The sequence below is a fragment of the Mus caroli genome, unplaced genomic scaffold (assembly GCF_978045245.1).
Source record: "Mus caroli unplaced genomic scaffold, Mus_caroli_1 scaffold_6, whole genome shotgun sequence".
Lineage (NCBI taxonomy): Eukaryota > Metazoa > Chordata > Mammalia > Rodentia > Muridae > Mus > Mus caroli.
In genome coordinates, this window is record NW_028227261.1 from 68,445,558 (window position 1) to 68,469,336 (window position 23,779).

The 23,779-nt window shown below is 41.3% G+C and overlaps 1 protein-coding gene across 9 annotated transcripts in view; it reads left to right on the forward strand.

Annotated features, from left to right (window-relative positions):
- Slc24a2 (solute carrier family 24 member 2) overlaps positions 1–23,779 on the forward strand; it is a 245,733-nt gene that overhangs the window by 123,652 nt on the left and 98,302 nt on the right. For 5 of the 9 annotated variants that reach the window (XM_085839192.1, XM_029476317.2, XM_029476319.2 and 2 more), the window contains 2 exons: positions 20,473–20,565; positions 23,338–23,446. In XM_085839192.1, coding sequence (XP_085695318.1) covers positions 20,473–20,565; positions 23,338–23,446 — 202 coding nt within the window. The remainder of the gene's footprint in view (positions 1–20,472; positions 20,566–23,337; positions 23,447–23,779) is intronic. The other 4 variants (XM_029476320.2, XM_021160559.3, XM_021160560.3 and 1 more) reach the window with 1 other exon arrangement.

Below are 23,779 nucleotides of genomic sequence, written 5' to 3' on the forward strand. Positions count from 1 at the left end.
TCGTGAAAACTCCAAAGGAAGCCTGATGTGTGCTAATTAAAAGATATGCTAATTTAAAGATAAAATTACATACACACCTCATTCAACACACACACATACACACAATAAGCTGGAGGGCTGGGGAGAGAGCTCAGGTATTAGGTGTTAAGAGTATTTGCTGTGCACACTTGATAATCTGGATTCTACCCCTAGCTTCTACTATAGAAGGAAAGAACCAACTCCTGAAAGTTGTCCTCTGACCCCGACCCCACACATGTATCTTGGCACACATGTACACACACACACACACACACAGGTGATGACACTGATATGATGATGAATAAAAAACTTAGCTAGTGACACTTCAAAAATACTATTAATGAGAACCACGACATTTCAGTGGAAAGGAAGATTCGATAGAATGCTTTTATGTTTTAGCATCCCCTGAATTAGGAAAATGCCGATTTTGTAAAGCCCATTTTTATGGTCTTTAAAACAGTTAATGTATAGAAGAAAATTGCTTCTTACTAGGGTTCTGGCAGCTTACATTTGATATGCAAAGAGCACATTAGTCAGTAGCTACTAAATCGGATTCCTTTATATTTTTTTTTGTAAGTGGGCAGATGATTGTTGAATTGATTTAGATCCATAAAATAGAAAGTAGATATCATCTCTAAAAGCAGGATCTGGCAGTCACAAAGCATGAAAAGTCATTACATCACAAAACCCAAGCCCACAGTCCAGACAAGATCTATCTGTTCTGTGGAAGCTGGGCCAGTTTGCCGTAACCACTGGTTAAGTGGACCTTGTATGACTGAACTTGGCTCCCAGAGACATGTACTCTTGGCTTGGAAAGCAGACCCTGTGGTTTCAGTACACTTCCATCTGGCTGCAGCCATGGATGCTGAGTGTATCGGCTCTCCTCTCAACTCAGGCCCTTGCCAGATGGTGACGAGACACATCACCGTTGAAAGCATGCTGGTCTCCAGGAGGCATGAGACCTGGCATCTATTTGTCTGCTGGAATATTCCTTCCTTTGGGCTCAGATCCAGATATAAACATGCATCAGACAGGATAGGAGACATGTGCAGTAGACCAAATGCTAGAACATGTTCTAGTTTGTGTCCTACCTGGGGAATCCCCGGCACAGAAGCTAGTTCTCGACAGCGTGAGGTTTTGGACTTGCTTAAGTCAAGCTAATGCCCTATCTGGGAATTGAGCAGTCCCATGTCTACCTCTCTTCCCTTCCTTCCCAACTGCTGCTCCTTTTTCAGGGGTAGATGCTAACCTAAATATGTGGGAACTTGGTCCTTTCTATACCTAGTTTTGGTGCTGATCTTATTTCAGAAAAATGGAGACATATTTTGATAGGATGTGTGGCACTTGCTGATATAATAGATGTTGGAGAAAGAGAGAAAAATAGGAATTAAGAGATTTTTTTCTACTTAAACAGCTCAATAGGATTAGTTATATCTTTCTCCCCTGGACGGAATATAGAAGATTAACAGACTTGGACATAGGGAATCAAAAGTCAAAATTTCCCAGTGAACATGCATTATTTTAATCATTTCAATCATTCATTTAATCATATGAGTTACTTTAATTGTTTTTTTTTAATTTTTTCAAGGATCAGGAGAGATGGCTCAGTGGTTAAGAGCATTTGCTGCTGTTGTATAGGACAGAGGTTTAATTATTGGCACATATATCAGGTGGCTTACAAACACCTATAAAAACAGGCTTAGGGATCCAATAGCTTCTTCTGGCCTCCTCTAGTACCTAAATGCTGTGGTGCACACACATACACTAAGACGCACACATAAAATTAAAAGTATTTCAAAATGTTTAAGAAACATAACCAAAAGAAATGAACATTTCTATAACATTCAAATTAGTGATGAGATTGACCCCACCTGCCCAGGGGACTCTTACTTCTCACATCCATGCAAGTTGGTGTCAGCCTCGTTAAGTCTGTCATGCTCAATAGACATTAAACAGACATGGCAAGTAGACAGTTACAGCTACATATTTGGAGTGCACCAAGTCAGGAGTAGAGATCTTGTAAGGGAACTGAAGGACACAGGATCATTTAAGAATAGAGTAGAGGTCCTGTGACTTAGAAGTCAGTAAGTCAGGAGGACACAATAGAAGAATCTCAGGAATCAGACAATGGGAGGGTAAGCATGTGACACCTGAGCTCAGGGAGGTGGCTGTCATCGCTGCATCTGTGGTGTTGGTGACATGAAACACAGAAGCATCATGAGTGTTACCCTAACCACTAGCTTTCCTGGTCACTGCTGTCGTGTTTTATCATTCTCCCTCCAATCTACATGTCGGTCAAAGCCATCTCTGTGAAAATCAAATGCTGGTAGCCATGGAACGGTTTCATTAGCTCACCCTTTGAACCTAGAATCAAATATATAACTAACTCCAGGGCTGTGCCTAGTTGGAGATGAGTAAGGAACTTGGACGCAAAATGTAATGGAGCTTGAAACCTCCCTTTGATTCGGTGTAAGATTTTGAAAACATGAATTGACAAAGAATAGCCTGCAGACTAGCTTCGTGTTTTCATTTTGCTATTTATTTATTTTCATTTATATGAGTACATGCAGCTGTCTTCAGACACACCAGAATAGTACATCCGATCAATCCCATTACATATGGTTGTGAGCCACCATGTGGTTGCTGGGAATTAAACTCAGGACCTCTGGAAGAGCAGTCAGTGCTCTTAACCACTGAGCCATCTCTCCAGCCCAGCTTCATGTTTTCATAAAAATAGGATTTATTGGAACCAGGGCCAGAAGTAGGAGTAAGGTGAGTGAGGAAGGGTCATACAAATAGAGGTGGAAGCTCTCTTTATTGAAAACCTTGACATTTGAGAATCATTAGGTTTTTTTTGCATTGATGCTGGGTGATATTTTTTTGTATTTCATTATTTCATTTTTAATATTAGACAATATCACTTATCTTTGTATTATCAAGTTGTTTTAACTCTTTGCTTGGTTTGATTTTATTGTTGTTTTGTTATGGGTTTTTTTTGTTGTTGTTGTTGCTGTTGGTGGTGGTGGTGGTGGTCGGTTGGTTGGTTGGTTGGTTTTGTTTTGGTGTTCAGTTTTGGGGGGTTTTGTTGTTGTTGTTGTTGTTTTGGGGTTTTTTGTGTTTTTGTTTTTGTTTTTTGGTGCCCTTTTCCATCTGTGTAGGAGGCCACTGAAGCAGTCACCAGATCCTTGTGTTTGCATCAGGACTTATCTACTTCCCAGTGAATGTGTGTTCCTTTCACAGTCAAAGAATATATGTATATGTATATATATATATATATATATAAATTCTAGTCAGTGCTTTCAAAAATATTTTAACAACCTAAAATAAACCCAAGGATATGAAGAAGTTTGCCCATCCGTACAGGGAGGAACACATCCAACTTTCACAGCAGAACAGGGGACAGCTTCTTGTTTTAACCCTGGATCTGATGCTCCCCTTGCTGGGAGTCAGAGGCCGGTGGATTAGGAACAGCAGGAGAGCCATTTTCAGATGAAGCCGTCGATGCTTTCATGGAAGCGTTCCAGGCAGATTACTAAGTTGCGGAAGACATCCTGCTTTTTGACAGCTTAAATATGTTAGGATCATAATTTTTTCTTGTGACTTCTTCAACAGAAAGAGAGTTTCCCCTTTCTCCTGTTTACTCTTTCACAAGTTCATGCACAAGGATCATGTATTTCAATCATAAGCCCCATTGTCTTTTCTCATCTCACTCCCCCTCCCTCTTAACCCCTCTTCTCAGCAAGTCTTTTCTCTTCTTTTTGTGTCTTTTTTAATTTCTTCTATATTTAACCCCACTCCATTTAACTTTGGGTTGATAGAGGTAGCAGGGTGAGGCCTTTTTATTTGAGCCGGGCCACTTACCAATGGCTACACCATTGAAAAGCATGACTCTGCCTCCACCAACAGCCATGACCTGCCTTTGGCAGCTCAGGGAAGAGTGGAGCTCTTTGAGTCCCTCCCAGTCTCCATTCTGGAATGGTAATGGGTCTTGTCTTGTTCTGGTCTTCTGCAGGTAACCATTCACTGCTGTTATGTGTTCATGAGTACAATAGCCACAGCATGTTCAGAAGTCAGCATGCTACACCACCACTTAACATCCTGGGGCTCTTATAGTCTTCCTACAAGAACTTTTGACCCATTATTTGCCTCTGCATTATTCACTGCAAACAGAATCAAGAAAGGCTTTTTCTAGTGACCAGATGACCAACTGAAAGAAACAAGTGTGCTAATATATTTTTGCTCATCTAATAAACTCCAGTTACTGTGCTGGAGCATAAAGGATCTTATAACCCAATTAGAACTCATACCTTTGACAGTTTGAGGTTTAATTTACAGGATGAATATGTGTTTTCCAAGTTAGCAAGAACTGTTTTTCCTTTCTTGGTCTTTCCCTCTCTTCTGCAGCCTATGCATAATGTCTTAAAGATTGGTTTGCGCCTGTTGTGAATTACATATGGATGAATGCATTCAGCCAAGCCTACTTGCTGTATAAACTCTCATCACAGCTAAGTTCATACTAGATAAGAATGAAGGCCTTAGGCAAGCTTTCACATTATGGTCTATCAATGCTGCCTTATTTGAAAGCTGAGAATTGTTCATACAAAATATTATCAGTGTGAATAATGGAAATTGGTTGTCTAGATCTATTGCTAATATGACCTACAAGTCCATATAAGGCTATTGGTCAGAAGATATCTTGAGTTATACAGGTACATACGTGCCCCAAAGTACTTGTCTCATTGCTTGTTAATTCTGTCATCTGTCTAGATAATGGCTGGACTTCCGGGGGACAACTAGCAAGGTATCATAAACATATTCATATGAAATTTGGGTAGAGTTTTGAAGGATGTCTTCATTTATTCAAGACCTTTTGAGGCCTGTGCTAACAAATGGCATGTGTCACTTCCATGGACTCAGTTGGCTCAATCAAATCACAAGATCTTGTATAAAGAATAGAATAAATTTCCCTGCTGTACAGGTCTGGTTATCTCCACACAAACCACTCAGACACCAATGTCAGTCAACTAGGAATAGTTTATTGAACACCGCATCCCAAGACTGATAGATCAGGGATATGATTTAGGCTCAGGAGCTGAACCATGACCCCAAGTTAAGGTCCTACAGGGCTTTTTAAGCCTGAGATATACAAACATCTATGTGAAGTTATTCCACCAATCAGGACTTAGGGATGGGGGACTTTTTAAGGAACATGTCTTTGTCGTACACATATGCTACTCCCATTGGTTGGGGGATTCAACTGTGGCAGGGGACTTGCCTTGTGTAATATCCATGTCTTAACTTGCCATCCAAGATAGGACTTGCCTAACATTCATGTCTTATTTGCCAACCAGGATGTCAGTTGCCCACATACATGTCTCTTTCTGTCCAGTAGGATGTCAGTTCCCAAAGAGGTCTTGGGAACTTAGACGCTACTTGACCATTACTCAAAATGGAAGTCTTATTCCAAGTAGTTCCTTATACTGGTACAAGTGTTCTCTTCTGTTGGGATCCATCCAGGGACAGCTTATAAAAGCTATTACCATAAAAGCTTATACACAGATGCAGGAAGTGCTGCTGGGTGGTTGGTTGGTCCAAGCTGATTGTGGCTAACTATACAAAAGCAGTTCTATTGACTTCTGTCATGATTTGTTTCAAGGGCACAAAACATAACAGAATATGTAATCAACTAGGCATTAGGAAGTTTCCTAGTAACAGCAGAAACACATGAGAAAGTCCCTTATAATGACAGGCTAGCCAGGTAATAGTTACCTAGGCCTTAACATTTAACCTAGGCCTTAATATTTTACCTAGTTCTTAAAAACTACCACTCAGGGGTAGGGGCAGAAAGGGGATGTAGGCTGAAAAATACAATTGTACAGAGATGTGGTTTATGGAAAGGAGAATAATTGCAGCCATTCCACAAAGCACCACAGCTAATAAAGTTAGAAGCTCACTCAATTAGCTAAAATAAAGTGGTACTTTTCAACAAGAGTGTTGTGGGGAGATAAGGAAATAAAGAGACCTGGGAAGGACTCTGCATTGGCAAAGCCATTTGCAAATGCAAAATAGTCCTCCTTGGAAAGGGAGGAACTAGAGAGATTGTGTGCCTATCCCTCTAGGATAACCACTGACTTGCTCTTTCTCCATAGCTTTGTGAAACCAAAATTCAGCTAAAGCTTTGGAGAGATTCATTCCGATGTAGACATTCCAGTTTGGCCACCAGCCATCACTGAGTTTGGAAACCAAGTTGTTCAGTCAGAGATTCTTATCATTTTATTCCTCTTGCATGTTTACTGGTAGCCTGTAGGGAGAGGACTTTACATATGTTGTCTTATTTGATTGGATAATTAAACAGCCCATTGAGACAGCATTCCTCCACATTCTACATGTGTAATTTCTGAGACTTGCATCCCTCAAGCATCCGGCAGGAGGCCACAGACCAAGACACAGAACAGTCCTCATTGGCAAGAGGACTCTTTAAATGCTGCGTGGCATTCTCCACCTGTCCCATAGTATCAAACCCACAAGCACAGAGTACCCCAACTTCTTCACCACCTAGCTGGATGTGAACCCTAGCTTTACCATGTACTACTTCTGTAGCCTTGGGCTTATACCTACCTCCCTTTCTCTAGCAGCAAAATGGAATTAATAATGCTTACAAAGCTATAAGTATGATAGGAGCTCTTGCAAATCAAGTGGTTCAAATGCTACATGCTCTATCATCTATCTATCTATCTATCTATCTATCTATCTATCTATCTATTTATCTATCTATCTATCTCTCACTGTCCAACAAAAGCTAGCATGAAGCTGGACAAGCCGACTGCCATGCAATGCAGGTCATGTCTCTCTCTAGCCTCCCATGCTGTGTATCTATGACACCAGAAGTGTGGTTGGGAAATTGAACTCATCGGACACAGTATGAACCCCAGACCAATCTGCTGCCGCACTGCCTAGCCTTGACTCAGGCCCAGACCAGGCGCTTCATCATTTTGCTCTTTACTTCCTTCTAACTCTGAAAATGAGATTCAAGGGAGACTACTAATTCCACTAAAGCCAGGAGAAAGCTATGGAAGAAACCCTAACGTGATGCTTGGTGTTTCTCTGAGATCCTTGTCTTGTTCCCTTTGGTACTGATGAGAAAGCATACTCAGTAACCATTTTCAATATATCTAGGCAAGTAAAAAAGGAGATGTTTATTATTTTCTCACTGCCTTTGTTTTTGTTTGAGGGACTTCCCCCTCATATGTCTTTGAAGCCCAGTGCAATCACAGATGTGAACTGCCCTCCAAGCTACCAGTGTCTGCCCAGGCACCATTTAGAACAGAGTCAGCAAGAGGTAGCGGATGCCTACGGCAGACCTTGGGCACCCTGCCTAGTCTGTGCCCACTGAATAGTGTCAGACCATCTGCAGTGACACTCCAGCCTTTTTCTGAAGAGTGTGAACCAATTGAGAGTGTGACAGTGTGTGGAGTGCTCCATGTAGCCTCTGCTCTCCCTCTCCTCTGCCAGATCCCATTCCCGCAGTGCAGGCTATAGACTCAATCGGCTGCAAGGGTCCTGCCGGAGCTTCTCCTTCCTGCTGGTGAGCAGCGATCCTAGGTGTCCTTTGGAAGAGTATCTCCCAGCATCCAAAGGGCAAGTAGTTTGAAACCATCAAGCTCATGATCCATAGCCTTTTGGGGGCTCCTGGTCAGTTTTTAGAATCTGTTGAGTTTTGTACAATTGTACTTCTGTCCCGTGAAAATTCATATACACCTAAAATCTAGCCAGTCTCAGACTTCCACAATCCTCTGCTCCCCAGATTTAGAATATAGAGCAGTTGCCCTTTCTATTCTTTCCTTAGAGCCAAGCTGTAAGCAAAACATTGCACATCTCCAGGCCTGTGTCTTCCCTTGTAACAAACTAGCTCGTGTTTAAAAAAAAAATCATGCCTGTATATAATGTGTATATTTACAAACTTGTGAATAGTCATGTCCAGAGATGACTAAACACCAAACAGTAATCAGGAAAACTTCCTATGTCACAGCACCAGATGACTTGGTGGGTAAAGGCACTTGCTGACAACCCTGATGTCCCAAGTCTGAGCTCCAAGACACACAGGCTGGAAGGAAAGAACCAACTTCCTGCAAGTTTACCACTGACCTACACATATACACCATGGCAGGTACAGGCCCATGTGCATACACACGCAATAAACAAATGTAATATCAAACCCTTTTGAAACAGGCTACTTATGTCACAGTAAAATTTGTAGTGAATTAAGTGGTGTTTGACTCTCTGTTCTTATGAGCAAGAATTTTAAAAAAATGGAAAAGGAAGAAACCTGAGCAAGTGCTGTCACTGGCTGTTTTGCATAGCTACATTTCGGACAGAAGTAGAAAACAAACAAAATTGACAGTGTTGGCAAACAACAAACAGAACCACCATTAGAAGGTGTTCACCTGTTAATGCAATGTGCCTCCCATTACCAAGCACACACACACGCACACACACATACTGACACCCACATGCATGTATACACACAGTGACTGGCCACACAGGAGCATGTTTGCACATTCCTCACATCCGTCTGTAAAACATTCTGGGCTAAAGATATTATTACGCCTATAGTTTGCTTTCTATTATTCAGGAAAAATATACCTATATTCACAAAACAAGTAAAATATGATTTTGTGTAAGTGGCAAAAACATGACTATTCTGCAATTTTCCTTGGATTGCCATTTCCCATTATAAAAACCTTTAAAATGAACAAAGGCACGTAATCAAGCAAAATGTCAGCCCAAGTACAGCCTTTGTTTGGGGACTGGATCTCTTTAATCAGCCCCACAGCGCTGGTACATTCTCCACTGCTTATTGGAGTCCTGTCCAAAGACATCCAGCGCCGCCGCCATTGACTAAACGGTGGATGTTTAATGCTGATAGACACAGCCTTATGATTATTCTCAGCACGAGAGATGCTGTCGGAGCAGTAAGCACCTGCATGTGAACGATGCTCCTCCAAGCTCCTGAAAGCACCTTGAAGAGCTGCCACAGGCGAGCCAAGGCTTGAGACCAGCCATCATTAAAAGATTTTACGTCATTTTCCTCCAACCTTGCAATGGATTTTTAATTCCAGAACTGAAATAGTGCTGAATCTTTGGCCACAAAGATGCTGCTGATGCAACACTGGTCAGTTCTTGGCTGCTTGTGACAGCAATGCAGTAAGGCTTTCCAGAGCACAGCTTTCCATTTCTGTTACTGCCAGGCTACATCTGTTTTCAATTGCACACAATTTCCGCTGTTCTATTGACAGATAACAGATAAGACAGGCCTGGAAGACCAAAGTCACTGCCTGGAACCAGATTTTTTTTTTTTTAAGACTAAACTTGTTACGTTTTCAGCAAATATGACGTGCTATCTCAGTGTCAAGCCCCAGCTTTCTCTCTGGTTTTCCTTTTATGTTTTATAAGATTAGATAAATCTCATTTTATAAGATTAGAAGGATTTGTGACATTGAAAATAATAAAGTTTATTTTTCAAACCCTGTACTTTTTTTGTTCAAAGCAAAGCCAATGACTAAAGCTCTAGGCTTCTTCAAATATCCTATGAAGATCTGGGGGTTATGATTTCCAAATCCATTTTACTATCCTGCCAGGAAGATAGATTCGGAGTGCGGTTTATGTTCACTTGGGGAACATGAGGAGAGTGACGGACCTGGGGAGTCTGGACATTGAGAATATGTCCCCTTGTGCTTACTGAGCATGCAGGAGGCCTGGGACTCAGTTCTCAGCACTCAAATCAAGCAAGGTGGGGACAACAGGGAAAGGAAGCTGATGGTTTCAAGTTGGACTTTCTGCTTTTCTAGTTCCAGACTCAACCATACTATCATATAATCTGAGGGTAAATCCGTTAACCACACTCACCCCTCTTCTCTAAAATGTGTAATAGATTTCTGGATAGATGTGCTTAGACACAAGCCCAAGGACCAAAGACCCCAAAGATGGCAAGAACCAACTCCCAGGAATTGCCTTCTGACCTACACACACACACACACACACACACACACACACACACACACACACACACCATGACACATGTGTGCCTGCACTTACAAAAACACAAAATTGAACACACATAATAACAAGTGAGCATCCATCACCGAAAAAGAAGAACTAGACTAAGAATCCCACGATCTTGCATAAAAGGAAAAACTGATATCACCACGATTAGAAACTTCAGACACAAGAAAAACTTTAATATTTAGAGTCTAATAGGACAAATTATAAAACAGGAGAAATGTTTTTAAAATCAGGTGTCTGGCCAAATTTATTTGGGGTATACATATAATTTGTAAGATATAACCCTAAAAGATGTAAATAACCAATTAAAAACAAAGCAAAGAGTGCATACAATGCACTGAAGAGGTCTACAGTTGACAAATGAGGCCACGGAAAGATGACCATCATCAGAACCATTTAAGAAAGCCACAGGAACACCACAAATAGCCATCCTTGCACTAATTTGAATGTCTAAAATAGAAAATCGTGGTACTACACAGTGGTGCCCAGAATGGAGAAACCCCTGACCATTGCTGGGGACAGTGTAAGATGGGACAGCTAGCTACTGTAGAAAGTCATGGTCCTTTTAATACTAAAACTGCTCTTATCATATGGCTCAGAAATCGCTTTCTTAGCATAAATATCATATCATTCATGTTTATGCAAAAACTTGTTTGAAATATGCTCAGGGTCCCAGTGATCAAACCAGAGACTTGTTTAAGGATGCCATTGTACACTACTCAAATAATATTTGATGGCTATGACCTACACCTAAGTATCAGATCCAAATATCTCAAACTTCTTTTTCCTCATAGTTTTCCTACCTACTTAAGCATCGTCCTTTTTTTTAAAAGCTCTCGTCCCAACCCTGTGACAAGCAACAAAAAGACCACTCACTGTTCACTAAGTGGTGTTAGCACAGTGTAGACAGAATATGGAGTATAATAAAGATGTGTAAGATTTAAGACGACCTTGCTCAAGAGAAACTACGGTTCCAGTAAAGCATATAAAATTACACATTATGCAATTAGGACTTATGTTTGTATTAGTTACTTACCATTGCTGTGACCAAATGCCTGACAGAAAGCAGGTTTGGGGAGGAATGGTTTATTGGGGCTCACTGTTTGGAGATACAGTACACTGTGGTGGGAGAAGCTCAGAAGCAGAAGCATGAAGCAACCAGTCTCATTGTGTCTACCAATCAGGAAGCAGAGTGAGGCGAGAGCTGACACTCCCATGGTTTCCTCTTCTCCAATCTGGGACCCCAGCCATGGTACAGCACCACCCACATCCAGGGTAAATCTTCCCTTCTTAGTTAAACCTCTCTAGAAGCACCCTCTAGACATGAAGGTGTGTCTCCTCAGTGATTCCAGATCCAGCCAGTCTTCACAAAGACATGAGATGCTCCTTCTGATTAAAAAAGTTCAAAGAAGGGACGTTTAAGCTTGTGCCTTTCCCAAGGATTAAGACAGCAGGGGCCATGTCAGAGCATACATCCCTATGTTGAGGGAAGTGACTTAAGAGGCACTGGATCATCAGAAGTATCAAAGACAAGAGGAAGGTGATACAGACCAGCGCTGGACTAACTAAAAGCCATTTTCCTCCAGCATCCTTATGGACGAGCATAAGGCTCATCTGTTATTGAGCATCCAGTTACTCAGCCTCTAGCACCCACAGTATATAGTGGGAAATAAGGTAAAATAAAAATGTGGGCTGTCAAGAGGATGACCCAAGATGGAAAAGAGTGATGAGGTGAATGCAGGACAGACTGGAGACACAGGAGGCCCAGTAGGAGGAATATGTGGAAGCAGCCACGCGGGTGTGTCCCCCTCAGCTGTGGAGAGAAGCTTTAGCTGCCTCTCAACCTCAACCAAGCACAAAGGAGTAGATTAAAAAGCACAATGATTCCCAACTATCAATACTTGATATTTATGCCTCTTGTTGTTTTCTCCAAAATATATTTATGCTAACACTGGTATTATTGAGTCCTCAAATTGGGCTGCATTGTATTTATTTGATTCCTGGGAAATCCTAAACTAAATCCAAGGTGTCTCTATTTGTCTACACTTGTGGAAATTGTGTCAAGGTGCTGCAGGAATCCGGTGGGCCCGGCACAAGCAACATCTCTAGAATGGAAAGTCTAACGTGTGAAGGATGCACCCATCGCATCCCTAAGGCTATGCTTTCTCACCACAGAGACTGTATGAGAAGCTTTCTATAGCATACGACTTCATGAGGCTGCTTTCCCAGCAGACTCTGGCTTTCACATGTAACCTATAAAGGTCTCTTAAAAGTACGTTAGCAAGGAACTTTGCTAGCACCAATACGAAAAACTAAGCGGCACTCGAAATTGTATCAGTTTCATTTTTATCAGTTCTTTAGGCACCTGCTTCCTCTTGACCCCTAAATTTTGCTGTACATTGAGCTTAGACCTCCACATATACAACCCTGTTCATCTTATCTCAGTTGTCTTTACCAACACCTCTCCACATGAGAGGGCATGTTAAGTCCAGGATTAAAGATCAGTCACAAAATACAATCACAGACATGATAGATTCTAGGTATCTGTAAATATAACTTAATTTTAAGTGATATAACTACTACTGGCTCTTTCTCTTTAATTTTATAATAACATATACTAAAGTGTGAGGTCCATGAGGACAGAGATCTTGTCAGTTTGGGTCACACCTGAATTCCTAAAACCTAGAAAACAGCCTGGCATGATATTAAGAGTGAAGTAGGTATTACCAGATGGTGTTAAATGAATGAGTGGCTGTCTCTATTCACATCTCACTATGCAGAGTCTCCATCAGTGCTTCCAACATTAAGGCTGACTATTTCATTTTCTGAGCTTGTGTGGCGAGGCAGAGTACTTACCAGAGTATCAGAAATTAATTGAGGATTCGACACCCATGTCCTTCTAAATAGATAGGATCTGCTCCTGGCCACAGGGTGAGTGAGGCCACCAGACAGCCCCAATTCCTACCTGTTGCTGAGTTATTGAGTCCTGACACAAGTCAAGTTGATGTACAAAGAACCACATTTGCACCTGTTACGTTGTGAAGGTCATAAAATGTATCTCTATGACCCTCCAGAGACAGAAGTTACATTTTAAAACACTGTGGCAATTGTGAATGAGTCTAAATTACAATTCTGGAAGAGACAAATGACCAGAAAATTAATCTCTATACTTTCTCTACTCTCAAGCCCTTGCTCACAATTCCCAACAAAACAAATGTGTACATAATGAATACAAATAAAATCTGTCATCATAAATTCCCAACAATTGCTTGGCATCATCTGGCTTTCATTAGAAGTCCAAGTTCATAAATGGTTTTTAATATTTTCGTGCCGTTTGGAGCTCTGTTGGTTGCCGCTTTCTTCCTACGGGTTACTGTAAAGAAAATTCCACTTCCTTTTTTTTTCCAACACTGGAGAAACGCCCCAGAGCCCAGCTATCTGAGCTCAGATCACAGCTTTGCCATGGGACCTTGGACAAACCCACCCAGCCCCTATCAGTCTCAGGATCTTTATGTAGTATGAGAGATAGAAGTGATTATAACATCCATTATTTTAATGATTCAGTAAGGTATTTCCTACACATTTGGGCTTTCCATGAACCATACCCTGATTTGCCTAACATATCTTTTGTCCAGTATTAGTATTTAATGAATTTGAAACAGAAATCAGAGCTGGGGAAATGGCCCGGTAAAGTGCTTGCTACACAAGCATGGAGACCTGGGTTTGGATCCCCAACACCCACATGAGACAGGAATATGGCAGCCTGCACACCAGCACTGGGGACGTGGAAACAGAAGGAACCCTGACACTCACTGGCCAGTCAGTCACTGAGAGATGCTGACACAGAAACTGAGATCAGAAGTGATAGCAGAAGACATGTTGTGTGAACTTGTCGTCATATAGCCACATGTATGCACCATCTGTACACACCTGTGCACAAACACATCACACCACACACACACACACACACACACACACACACACGTGCGCATACCACATCCTCTGTCCTAAAAAGGAAGGCAGGGCCCCACCTCAGTGGTAGAGGACTTGTCAAGCACGCGTGAGGCCTTGGCTTTTACCATCAACACTACAAAGGGACAGCGTAAAGCAGTGGAGACAGTGTGTGGATGTGGTTTGGGTTCCTAACTAGTCAAGGCCAATGTTCCTGTTTTATACCAGACCAACACTAACAGACGACATTTGCTTGGCATATCAAAATTGTTCATTAGCAATTATGAAAATTGCTCAAACAATACAATAAAGTAAATGAGCAGCATCTGGATTTTGCAGAAGAAGGCAAGAGATAGCAGTGGTAGGTGGACTGTTAATTTCCTAAATTAAATGACTTGGCATTGGTGCTACTTATCCTGAGCACAGAAACAGCCTGAGGCCCTTCCCTCCTCTCACTCTCCATTTGTAAAACACAGATTACTGTCTTCCGTGTGCCTACTTAATAAGAAAGATTAAGTAATCATTGAAGAAGTGGACCTAAATAACCAGCATGACTATTAATTTAGCCAGTGTCACAGGCATCTGGGGAGCTTCACTTACTTACACAGAAGCACACAGCCCCTGTCCCACCTGAGTGGTTCACTCAAGCATGCCACCTGGTTGCAGTTTACATTGCAACTGTCAGGGACCATGGAAAGCACCGAGGTGAATTCTACCCATAAAGATATTACAACTTCTGCTATTTGGGAGGCTCTGTGGAGGAGCTGGGTACAGATGTACCCGATATAGCTTGTCAGTTCTGTGAGAGGTATTTAAAGAAGTCCTATTTAAAGGTTGGTAGGGATGTGCCAGTGAAGTGTACGAGATGACTATTTGGTAAGCAAGAAGAAAATATTAAGATGGCTTCTATTTACTTATATCTGTCAAGAAAGAGCCAGCCAGATGGCTCATCAGGTAAAGAGGCTTACACCAACGTTGATGGCTTGACTTCAGTCCCAGTGTTGAAGTAAAGAAATGGATTACCACAAGTTGTCTTCATATCTGCATACTTGAGCTATGACATGTGTGTACACACACAACAATAATTATTTAAGAGTAAAGAACTCAGTCTGTGCTTGCTTCACAGTTGTTAGTAACAGGTGACAGATAATGATGTACAATAGGATGATAGATGGATGGATAGATAGATAGATAGATAGATAGATAGATAGATAGATAGATAGATAGATAGATGACAGGTAGATATAAGTGTAGATGTTCAAGAATCAATGTTCATAATTGTTCTGAATGCTTCTGATAGTCATGTATGATCAACAGTTGGTAACATTGATCATACACAAGTTTATAAGTTCATCAGTAGTAGTCCAGGTCTGCTATTACTCTGGTGCCAGCCTTACTTACTGATCATTCCCAAATTACATCTTCTAATGATCTTAGTACAGAGTCCAAACTGTGCCTCATCTCGCCTTCTAGCATAAGAATCTGCCCGCTTCCATGGTAAGCTTCTTTCCAAGTTGTGAGGGGGCTTTACTTCCCCGATTAGCCAAATCTTGGTGATTAAGCACTCCATGCATGCCTGTATTAGACACATTCACAGATCATCTATATGTGGACTGGCTTCTTGCAAGTAGGAACCTCTAATCCAGAACCCAGCCAGAGTAGGAAGATGCTCTATTAGAGTGTGAACTTGGGATGGGTTCTCAGCTTTCTGATGCCATACTCCCTGTCCCACTCGTGTGAGCAGCATCCTCCAGGGGAAAGTGTCATAGAACACTCAGATTTTGAGATTCTGTGGGTTGAGACCTGCGTTCTATCTTCTCTCAGTCTTCCACCTCCTGAGAGCCTTGGGTACAGGAGATATTAGCTACTGACCTCACCTTGCCCATGCTGTGTCCTCCAGAAGGTACAGAGATGAGTTCAGGGGCCAAGTCAAGGAAATAGGATCAGTTGTATCATCTCCTTCCACAGATGCCAAATGGGGACATGCCTAAGTGGTCCCGCCAAGATTAGTACTTAAGTCACCTCCCTCTACCCTCATCAATGAATGTGTCTGCTTCCCATAGAAGCCACCCTACTTCCAAGTCTGATTCATGGCCTTAACTACTTGAAACTGTTATCCCTTGTCTTGTCACAGTACTTTCACAACAGCACTGTATTCTTATCCCCATTTCACAGATGGAGGAGCTAAAGAACAGAACAATTAGGTCACCTCCTCAAGGCCATATAACTGAGAAGAGGCAAAAACCCAATGGCCAACACTGGCCTTGAATTCCATGTGACACTCCTCAGCTGACATAACTTCTTCTCTTGACCAATGATCTTTAAAAAAAAAAAATGCTCTTTAACTTTCTCCAATCAATTTATCTTCTACTCACTCTATTCAGTATTTCTTTCTACTGTTTTCAGATCTCTTTCTACTGCCCCAAATATTTCATGATGATGGAGATGATCTATCCAGACAAATGATTGAAAGGCTTTGCTTCTGGACCCGGAGCTCCTTTGATAACATTTCCTACTTGGGTCATTTTGAGCCTTTCTCCTATCTGATGTCTCTGTAAAGCAAAACTATGACAGGGATAGTCCATCATTCTGGGCTACCAGCTTCAGGCATGCTTTTTTTTCTTCCCTGAAGGATTAACAGAGATTGTGACCTGAGTACACAGTCCAAAGTCATCTGGATGTTCATCTCTTCTTTCTCTCACTAAGCAATTGTTTAACTTCCCCTCTGAGGAATATGCTAGCACCTCATAATAAGAGGGATTAAGAGATGGTCTTCTGTTTAGAGGGGTAGGGATTCTTTCCCTCCGAATTTTACATTTGAGTTTTTCTACCTATTACCTTATTTTCCCAATAAGCTTTGAGGTTTATTTACCTTTATCTAAGAAAGATAATTTAAATGTGTTTTTATTGCAGAAAAGTACATTGACAGAAAAAGGATACACCATTTTTTAATGAATGTCATTCAGTCAAGTCTCCTCTCACTCAATCCTGGAATGTTAAAATTGATTCCAGTTAAATATAAGATTTGTATTTAAATTACTAAAATGTGGGTCACATTTATGACCAAAAGAAAAAAAAAGGAGAAAAAAAAACCCTTTAAGTTTGTCTAAATGTCCTTTACTTACAATTCTGCCTGGTCAGTACATTTCACAGGGCATGGTAGAAGGTTTTAGAAATAGAAGTTAATGATTGTTGCTGCAGCATTCAGACAGCTTCTGTGTACCTCTGTCCTGTGCCCAGCCACTGACTGGGAAAGCCAGCTCTCATTTTCCAGACTTGTCTGTTGGCATCTGAAGCCTTCATGGTGACTCACTTGGTTGTATAATTTGCAGGTAATTTTGAGCCAGAGTGAACCACAGGCATGTCTCTCTGTGTGGTCCAAAGCAGCTGGACTACACAATATTTGCCTCATTTTCACATGCTAGGAAAAGAGCAGGGAGCAGTAAAGCTGTGTACACAGTTACATCAAAACTGCACGTGCCATCCAGTGAAGCCATTTCCCAGCCGGAGACTTCCCAGGTCAAATGCAAAAAGACATCATTTAAAGCCTTGAGGGGGATTTCTGTCTAAAATTCTTCCAAACAGTTAGAGGTTTTATTATCTGGGGGCAGAGAACTTTCAAAATAATTGTAAGTAGCTAACAAAATGACCATGTGCAAGTAGCACTTCTCCCTAAGAAAGGTACCCGATACTGCAGAACCCCAGTTGCTCCTGTACAATGCAGTCACCACATGGCCAATGTGGAGTAACGATGGAGAGGCCCGTTTACATTGAATAAAAACATTGAATTGCAGAATTCTCTCTGACCCTGGCCTGGTTGGGTCCTGTTACTTACTATACGAGAGAGGGATCTTCTTTGATCACCAGGGCCCCAGCCTAGGACTCTTCAGTATGTACTTTAGAGGGCATCTGTCTTAGTCAGGGTTTCTATTCCTGCACAAACATCATGACCAAGAAGCAAGTTGGGGAGGAAAGGGTTTATTCAGCTTACACTTCCATACTGCTGTTCATCACCAAAGGAAGTCAGGACTGGAACTCAAGCAGGTCAGAAAGCAGGAGCTGATGCAGAGGCCATGGAGGGATGGTACTTACTGGCTTGTTCAATTTGTTTTCTTATAGAACCCAAGACTACCAGCCCAGAGATGGTCCCACCCACAAGGGGCCTTTCCCCCTTGATCACTAATTGGGAAAATGCCTTACAGTTGTAGCTCATGGAGGCATTTCTCAACTGAAGCTCCTTTCTCTGTGATAACGCCAGCTGTGTCAAGTTGACACAAAATTAGCCAGTACAGCATCTTTAGTAATCTGGAGAATTCTTATGAGTTCTGACTGAACTGAATAGACCTCTCCTGTATGTTGGCACAGCCTTGGAACTGACCTCAGAAATGGGGCTTTCAAATTAGTGTGGTCTAAATCAATAGTATTGACATACTATCAAGAGATAACGGACTGTGATAAAAATTTAGATTTCTTTTTTTAAAGGCACAATAAGAACACCAAGATTGAAGTCTTACTAATCTTCTTTAACACCGAATACAATTCTCAGGCAATAATAAATAAATTTCTCAGGCAATCATGGCTCTGAAAATAACTCTGTGACACCAAAGTCAAGCCAATTAAAGCCCCTCCACCACTGAACTCTGAGCTCAATCAGGAACTCACGGTCGGGATCATAAGCCTAATTGAGGTGAGCTCTAGAAATCACTCAGGGTGAAAGGTAGCCTTTATCACATGTCCCACCTCTCAACAGACTACACCAAAGCAGCAGGTCAGTCCACACAGGCTCACTGGCCATTGGTATGTCACCTAAGTTTACCTGCCGTAACCTGATGCATATTCATGTCTGCAAATCACACCTGAAAGAAAAAAAAAAAAAAAACCTAATGATGTCAACTTCTGTTGACATTAACCAATAGCAGCACATCTTGGAAAGGCTGCAGACCTTTCTCTGGAGTCTTTGTTCTTTGCAGAATCTGTGTGTTAGGCCTGTTCCTTCAGCTTACTTACTTTATGATCCATCTAGCCTGTAAGAGAAAAAAAAATGTCACTGGGGTACAGTTTTTTCTTCCTTTTATTCAGATCCAGAAATATAGTTTTGATTTTTTTTCTTCTTCAAATAATTTTGTTACATACATTTTTAAAACTTCAGACTCGCAGCTGAGGATTTTTCCTCTTCTGAAGCCCACCCTTTATCCCTCCTCACTCTAGTCTCTCATGTTCTGTGGTAGCGCTGGGATATCAGTCCAGCTCATAGTTATTTGCTTCCCATTTAGCCACAAGGTATAAATTTGCTAACTGTAAAGGCGTGCTCTGACAGCTGGTCTCAATGTATGTCCAAAGGCTAAGCTGGCTGCACTGGAAAATTTCCCCGGAGAGTTAATCTGTAAAATGTGGATCCATTTGTTGAGCTGTCTGATGTGGAAGAACAAAGAACCTACCTTAGAGAAATGGGCTCCCAGGGCGCCTCTAGGAGCAGAGAGAGAGATCAAAAGACAACTTCCAGTTCTCGATATCACTATGTTAATCGAACTCTGAAAAGTGACGTAATCTGTTAGCAACATAGTAGTCCAAATAAAGGCATTTGCATAATTTAACAAAAAGACAACTTCCGGTCCACTTCCGTTTCCAAGCTTGTCCTTGGGAACTAGGACATCAGAGATATTTTTCTGTGATATTTTTCAAGAAGCCACTGAGTGTTTACCCCCCCCCCCAAGAAGATGTTATAGCAAGTTTAGTGATGCCTGCAGGCTGTGCTGAGAAATTATCGCCAACCCAGAATGTATCCGTCTGCCTGGGTCTGACACACACAAGTTCTACGTGGATCTAATGTTTGGAAACAGAAGGGGACATACATTACATACATGATTTCGGTGTCCAAAAAGGCATCTCAACAAAATAAAAGATTATTAAATATTTGATTAAAGGTCTAAAATAGTCAAATCAACCATATTAAGTACCAAATTTATATGTCTTAAAAATAATATCACACATAGGGCTGGAAAAATGGATTAGCTTAGAAAGATGGCTCAGCTGTTAAGAGCACTGGCTGTTCTTCCAGAAGTCCCCAGTTCAGTCCTAAGCAGCCACATCGGGTGATAGTCCTGGTCTTTGATCCAGCAGCTTAATTTCTTCAGGTATTCACTCACCATATGTGAGGCAGTGGATATAAACTCCCTTCAAACCATGGAAAGTGACATCTCCCTGTAATCCCGTCACCCAGCAATAACCGTTCACAACACTAATTCCTGCAGAATCTTCTCCTTTACTTTTGAAGAAATGGAGTAATAAATATGATTTTTTTACCTGTGCGCCTATTTTGACTTAACTCATACGGGGAGTAGAAACAGCCATCTCTGTGTTGGTGATTGTTATTAAATGTAAAGCCTGTGTGGAATCTGTTATTTATTTGTCTTTTGTCTTTTCCTTTTTTCTTTTATGCAGTCACCTACAGCTGGGGACAAGGATGAGCCAACTTTACCGGTAGGGAGCAGTAGCGCTGCCTGTTCCTGTGCCAGTGAAGAATGTGTAGCAGAGGTGGGGAGGGAGCTCTATGCTTGCAAATCTTCCTCTCCCTTGGAATACTTGTAATTTGATACACGGGGCGGGGGTGGGAGTGTATTTCTGTCCTACAATTAACAACAAAGTATCTCTGGCATTTACCCACAAACTATTTCGGATTATGTTTCAAAATTTTGAATTCTTTCTTCTATTGGACATGAACTTTTATACATGTTGAAGGGGTAATAGTTGTCTAAATTACATTCCAAGGGATGTTGGCTGATACATGGGCACAGTGTGGAATCCAGTACTTAAGAACCGTTTGCTTTGTGTGTCTGCATGCAACCTCCTGCTTGAAAAAAGTGCTGCATGTGGTGTATATATTAAGTATATCCAACACTGCCTGAAAGAATGCTTAATGTCTTCAAAGCATAAACATAATTCAAGTCTAAAGAAAATACCCACAACACAGTTTTCCACAGTGACAACCACAGCACCCATGATTAGAAGGACAAATCATTACCAATGACCACATTTTCAGTTGCTTTCTAATTAACACGTAGCATTTCATATTGTGCTGCATGGCAAGGAATAACCTTATGAGGTTTTGTGTTCAACAAACAGTGACTTCATTTCCGTTGTATCTAAGCCTGCTACCTCTGCCCCTAGAATGTTTTGAACTTTGCTGATCTGTATCCTCTATAACTAAATGCTATGGTGCATTTTAAAATGTTGCAGGCTTTTAAGGTTGAAAGGGATGGTCATGAAAATATCTGTGACCCTGTAAATACTTCCCCCATTAACACTCAGAGCAAAGACATGACATTCACTGAGCGCTCAGAGGATACTCTAAATTCAAGGTACAGCTCAAACTCCAGGCTGCCTTTGAAGAGCTCAGAATGATTTCCATCACTGAAACACAAATATTCCCATTCATGCATCTTCAAATTCTGCTGGATTGGGAATACTGCTTTAATAGAACATCAATTATAATAAAATCACTGTTGGTTTCTCCTTGTATTACATGCTGAGACTTTGGCCATACTTCAATCCTGCAACTGGTTTTAGGTTTGCCACCAAGTTTTTGAACCATGACCCTGAATAAGAATTTTCTGGGGATGGAGAGATTGCTCAGTGGTTAAGAGCACCTACTGCTCTTCCGAAGGTCCTGAGTTCAAATCCCAGCAACCACATGGTGGCCCACAACCATCTGTAATGAGATCTGACACCCTCTTCTGGTGCATCTGAAGACAGCTACAGTGTACTTAGATATAATAATAATAATAAATAAATCTTAAAAAAAAGAATTTTCTGGAGTAAAAGACATATGGTCAGTAACGTGGAAATACTGCTAAAGTGGTCAGAATTACCATAATTCTTTTGTGTTACACTGGGTTGATGGCTGAAGTTCTCAAGGAGTTGTTCTAGAAAATATCAGCCTGTCCAAATGTGTTTAATTATGGGGTCTCTTATGGGAAATATGTGATAGAGAAGTTTGGAAGACTTGGTGAAAATGTTTTCATTTTAATTTTTAACAAAAATAAAATCGGAGGATAGGTTTTAATTTTACCCGACCACAGAAAATTTCCTTGTTAGGATTTTAGATCAAGTTCAATAATAATAAATAAATAAGTAACATTAAGTCAGCCATGGTGGTGCACACCTTTAATCCCAGTACTCAGGAGGAAGAAGCAAGCAGATCTCTGTGAGTTCAAGGCCAGCCTGGGCTACATAGGGAATTCCAGGACCTCTAGAACTATACAGTGAGACCCTGCCTCAAAATAATAATAATAATAATAATAATAATAATAAACCAAAAAATAAAATATTCTACTTATAGCAGCCCTTCATCCTAAGACTGTTGACAAGATATGGCTGCCTCTGAGAATCTTCCCCTGGGCCCAGTACCATAAAGTCAACCACAGAGAAGGAAGTCGTTTCAAGGCAGGATTAAATAGCTGTGCAAATGAAGAAGGCCTCAAGGAGGCTTCTGTTTGATTGAAGACTGTCTACTTTTAAAGGTAGAACTAAGAGCTCCTTGGTAACCGCGTCTCCTGAAGTTTACTTGGTGTCTTCATATCTTAGATCCAGTTATTAGAGCAAAAGATCACAGCTCATAGGACTCTGTGCCAAGGAGGCATCCTGGAAGCCAGGAAGGCTCTGGGTTGGAGCCACAAGTGGAAAAGTCTGTCTTTTAGGTTCACATGTAACATGGACCACCGAACTTTCTGGATCCAAGTGTAGATATAGGAACCACAGAAAACATGGAAAATGATATGGGTGTAGATGAGTCCATTGACATAGATACAGAGAAACAAAGATCTCACTGACAGGACACATGATCCAAAAATTTAAAGACTATCTATTAGGTTATAAAGAGTCTTTAAGAAAATCAACCCAGGAACCCATGTCTCTGTCCAACACTCTGTGACCCAGGACCTCATTTTCCTCCTCAGAGACTTCATGGTCTACCTAACGTTGGTCCTAGCAATACCGATCTCATGAGGCTCATCCTGAGAATGGGATGAGTGAACGATGTGAAGCATGCCAAACATTGCCTGCCTTGTACTAACTTTTTAACTTTTGTTTAAAAGAGGTGATGTGGGGGCTGGACAAAATTGATACGTTTAATCAAAAAAGCTATTTCCTTGGAATGTTTGAAACATTCTTTGAAATTCTTTGGCTTAACTGTGTGTGACCATGTAACAGAAAGGAGTGACCACAGACGAAATGAGAACTCCTCTCTGTGATGGATGCACTTGACATTCATTTCTGAAAACTAACAGCATCTTTGGTTTCTCTGTTCAGTCGAAGCCACGCCTCCAACGAGGTGGAAGCTCTGCCTCCCTCCACAACAGTCTCATGAGGAATAGCATCTTCCAGCTCATGATACACACCCTTGACCCACTCGCTGAAGGTAAACGCCAGGCTTTGGTTTGGGAGCGTTGTTTGGGGGCGAGAAGGAGGTCGAAGACTTTGCTTCAAAAACAGCTTATGTATGCTGAGTTCACTCACAACGGTCAAATTCCTCTTGGTTAACATCGCCAGATGAAGGCTTGACTCATCCATGTGCTTCATTCCTTACTGCTCAGCTCCCAGCAGGGTGGATTTATGACAGGAGTAGAATATGAGTTCCGTGTGCTGATTCTGTCTTTTGATGCCTCTGGCACAAACACCTTTTCCTATGAGGCAGGGGACAGAAAGGTTTCCATCTGTTTAGTATTTTCCTTTATCACTTTCAAAACAAAGT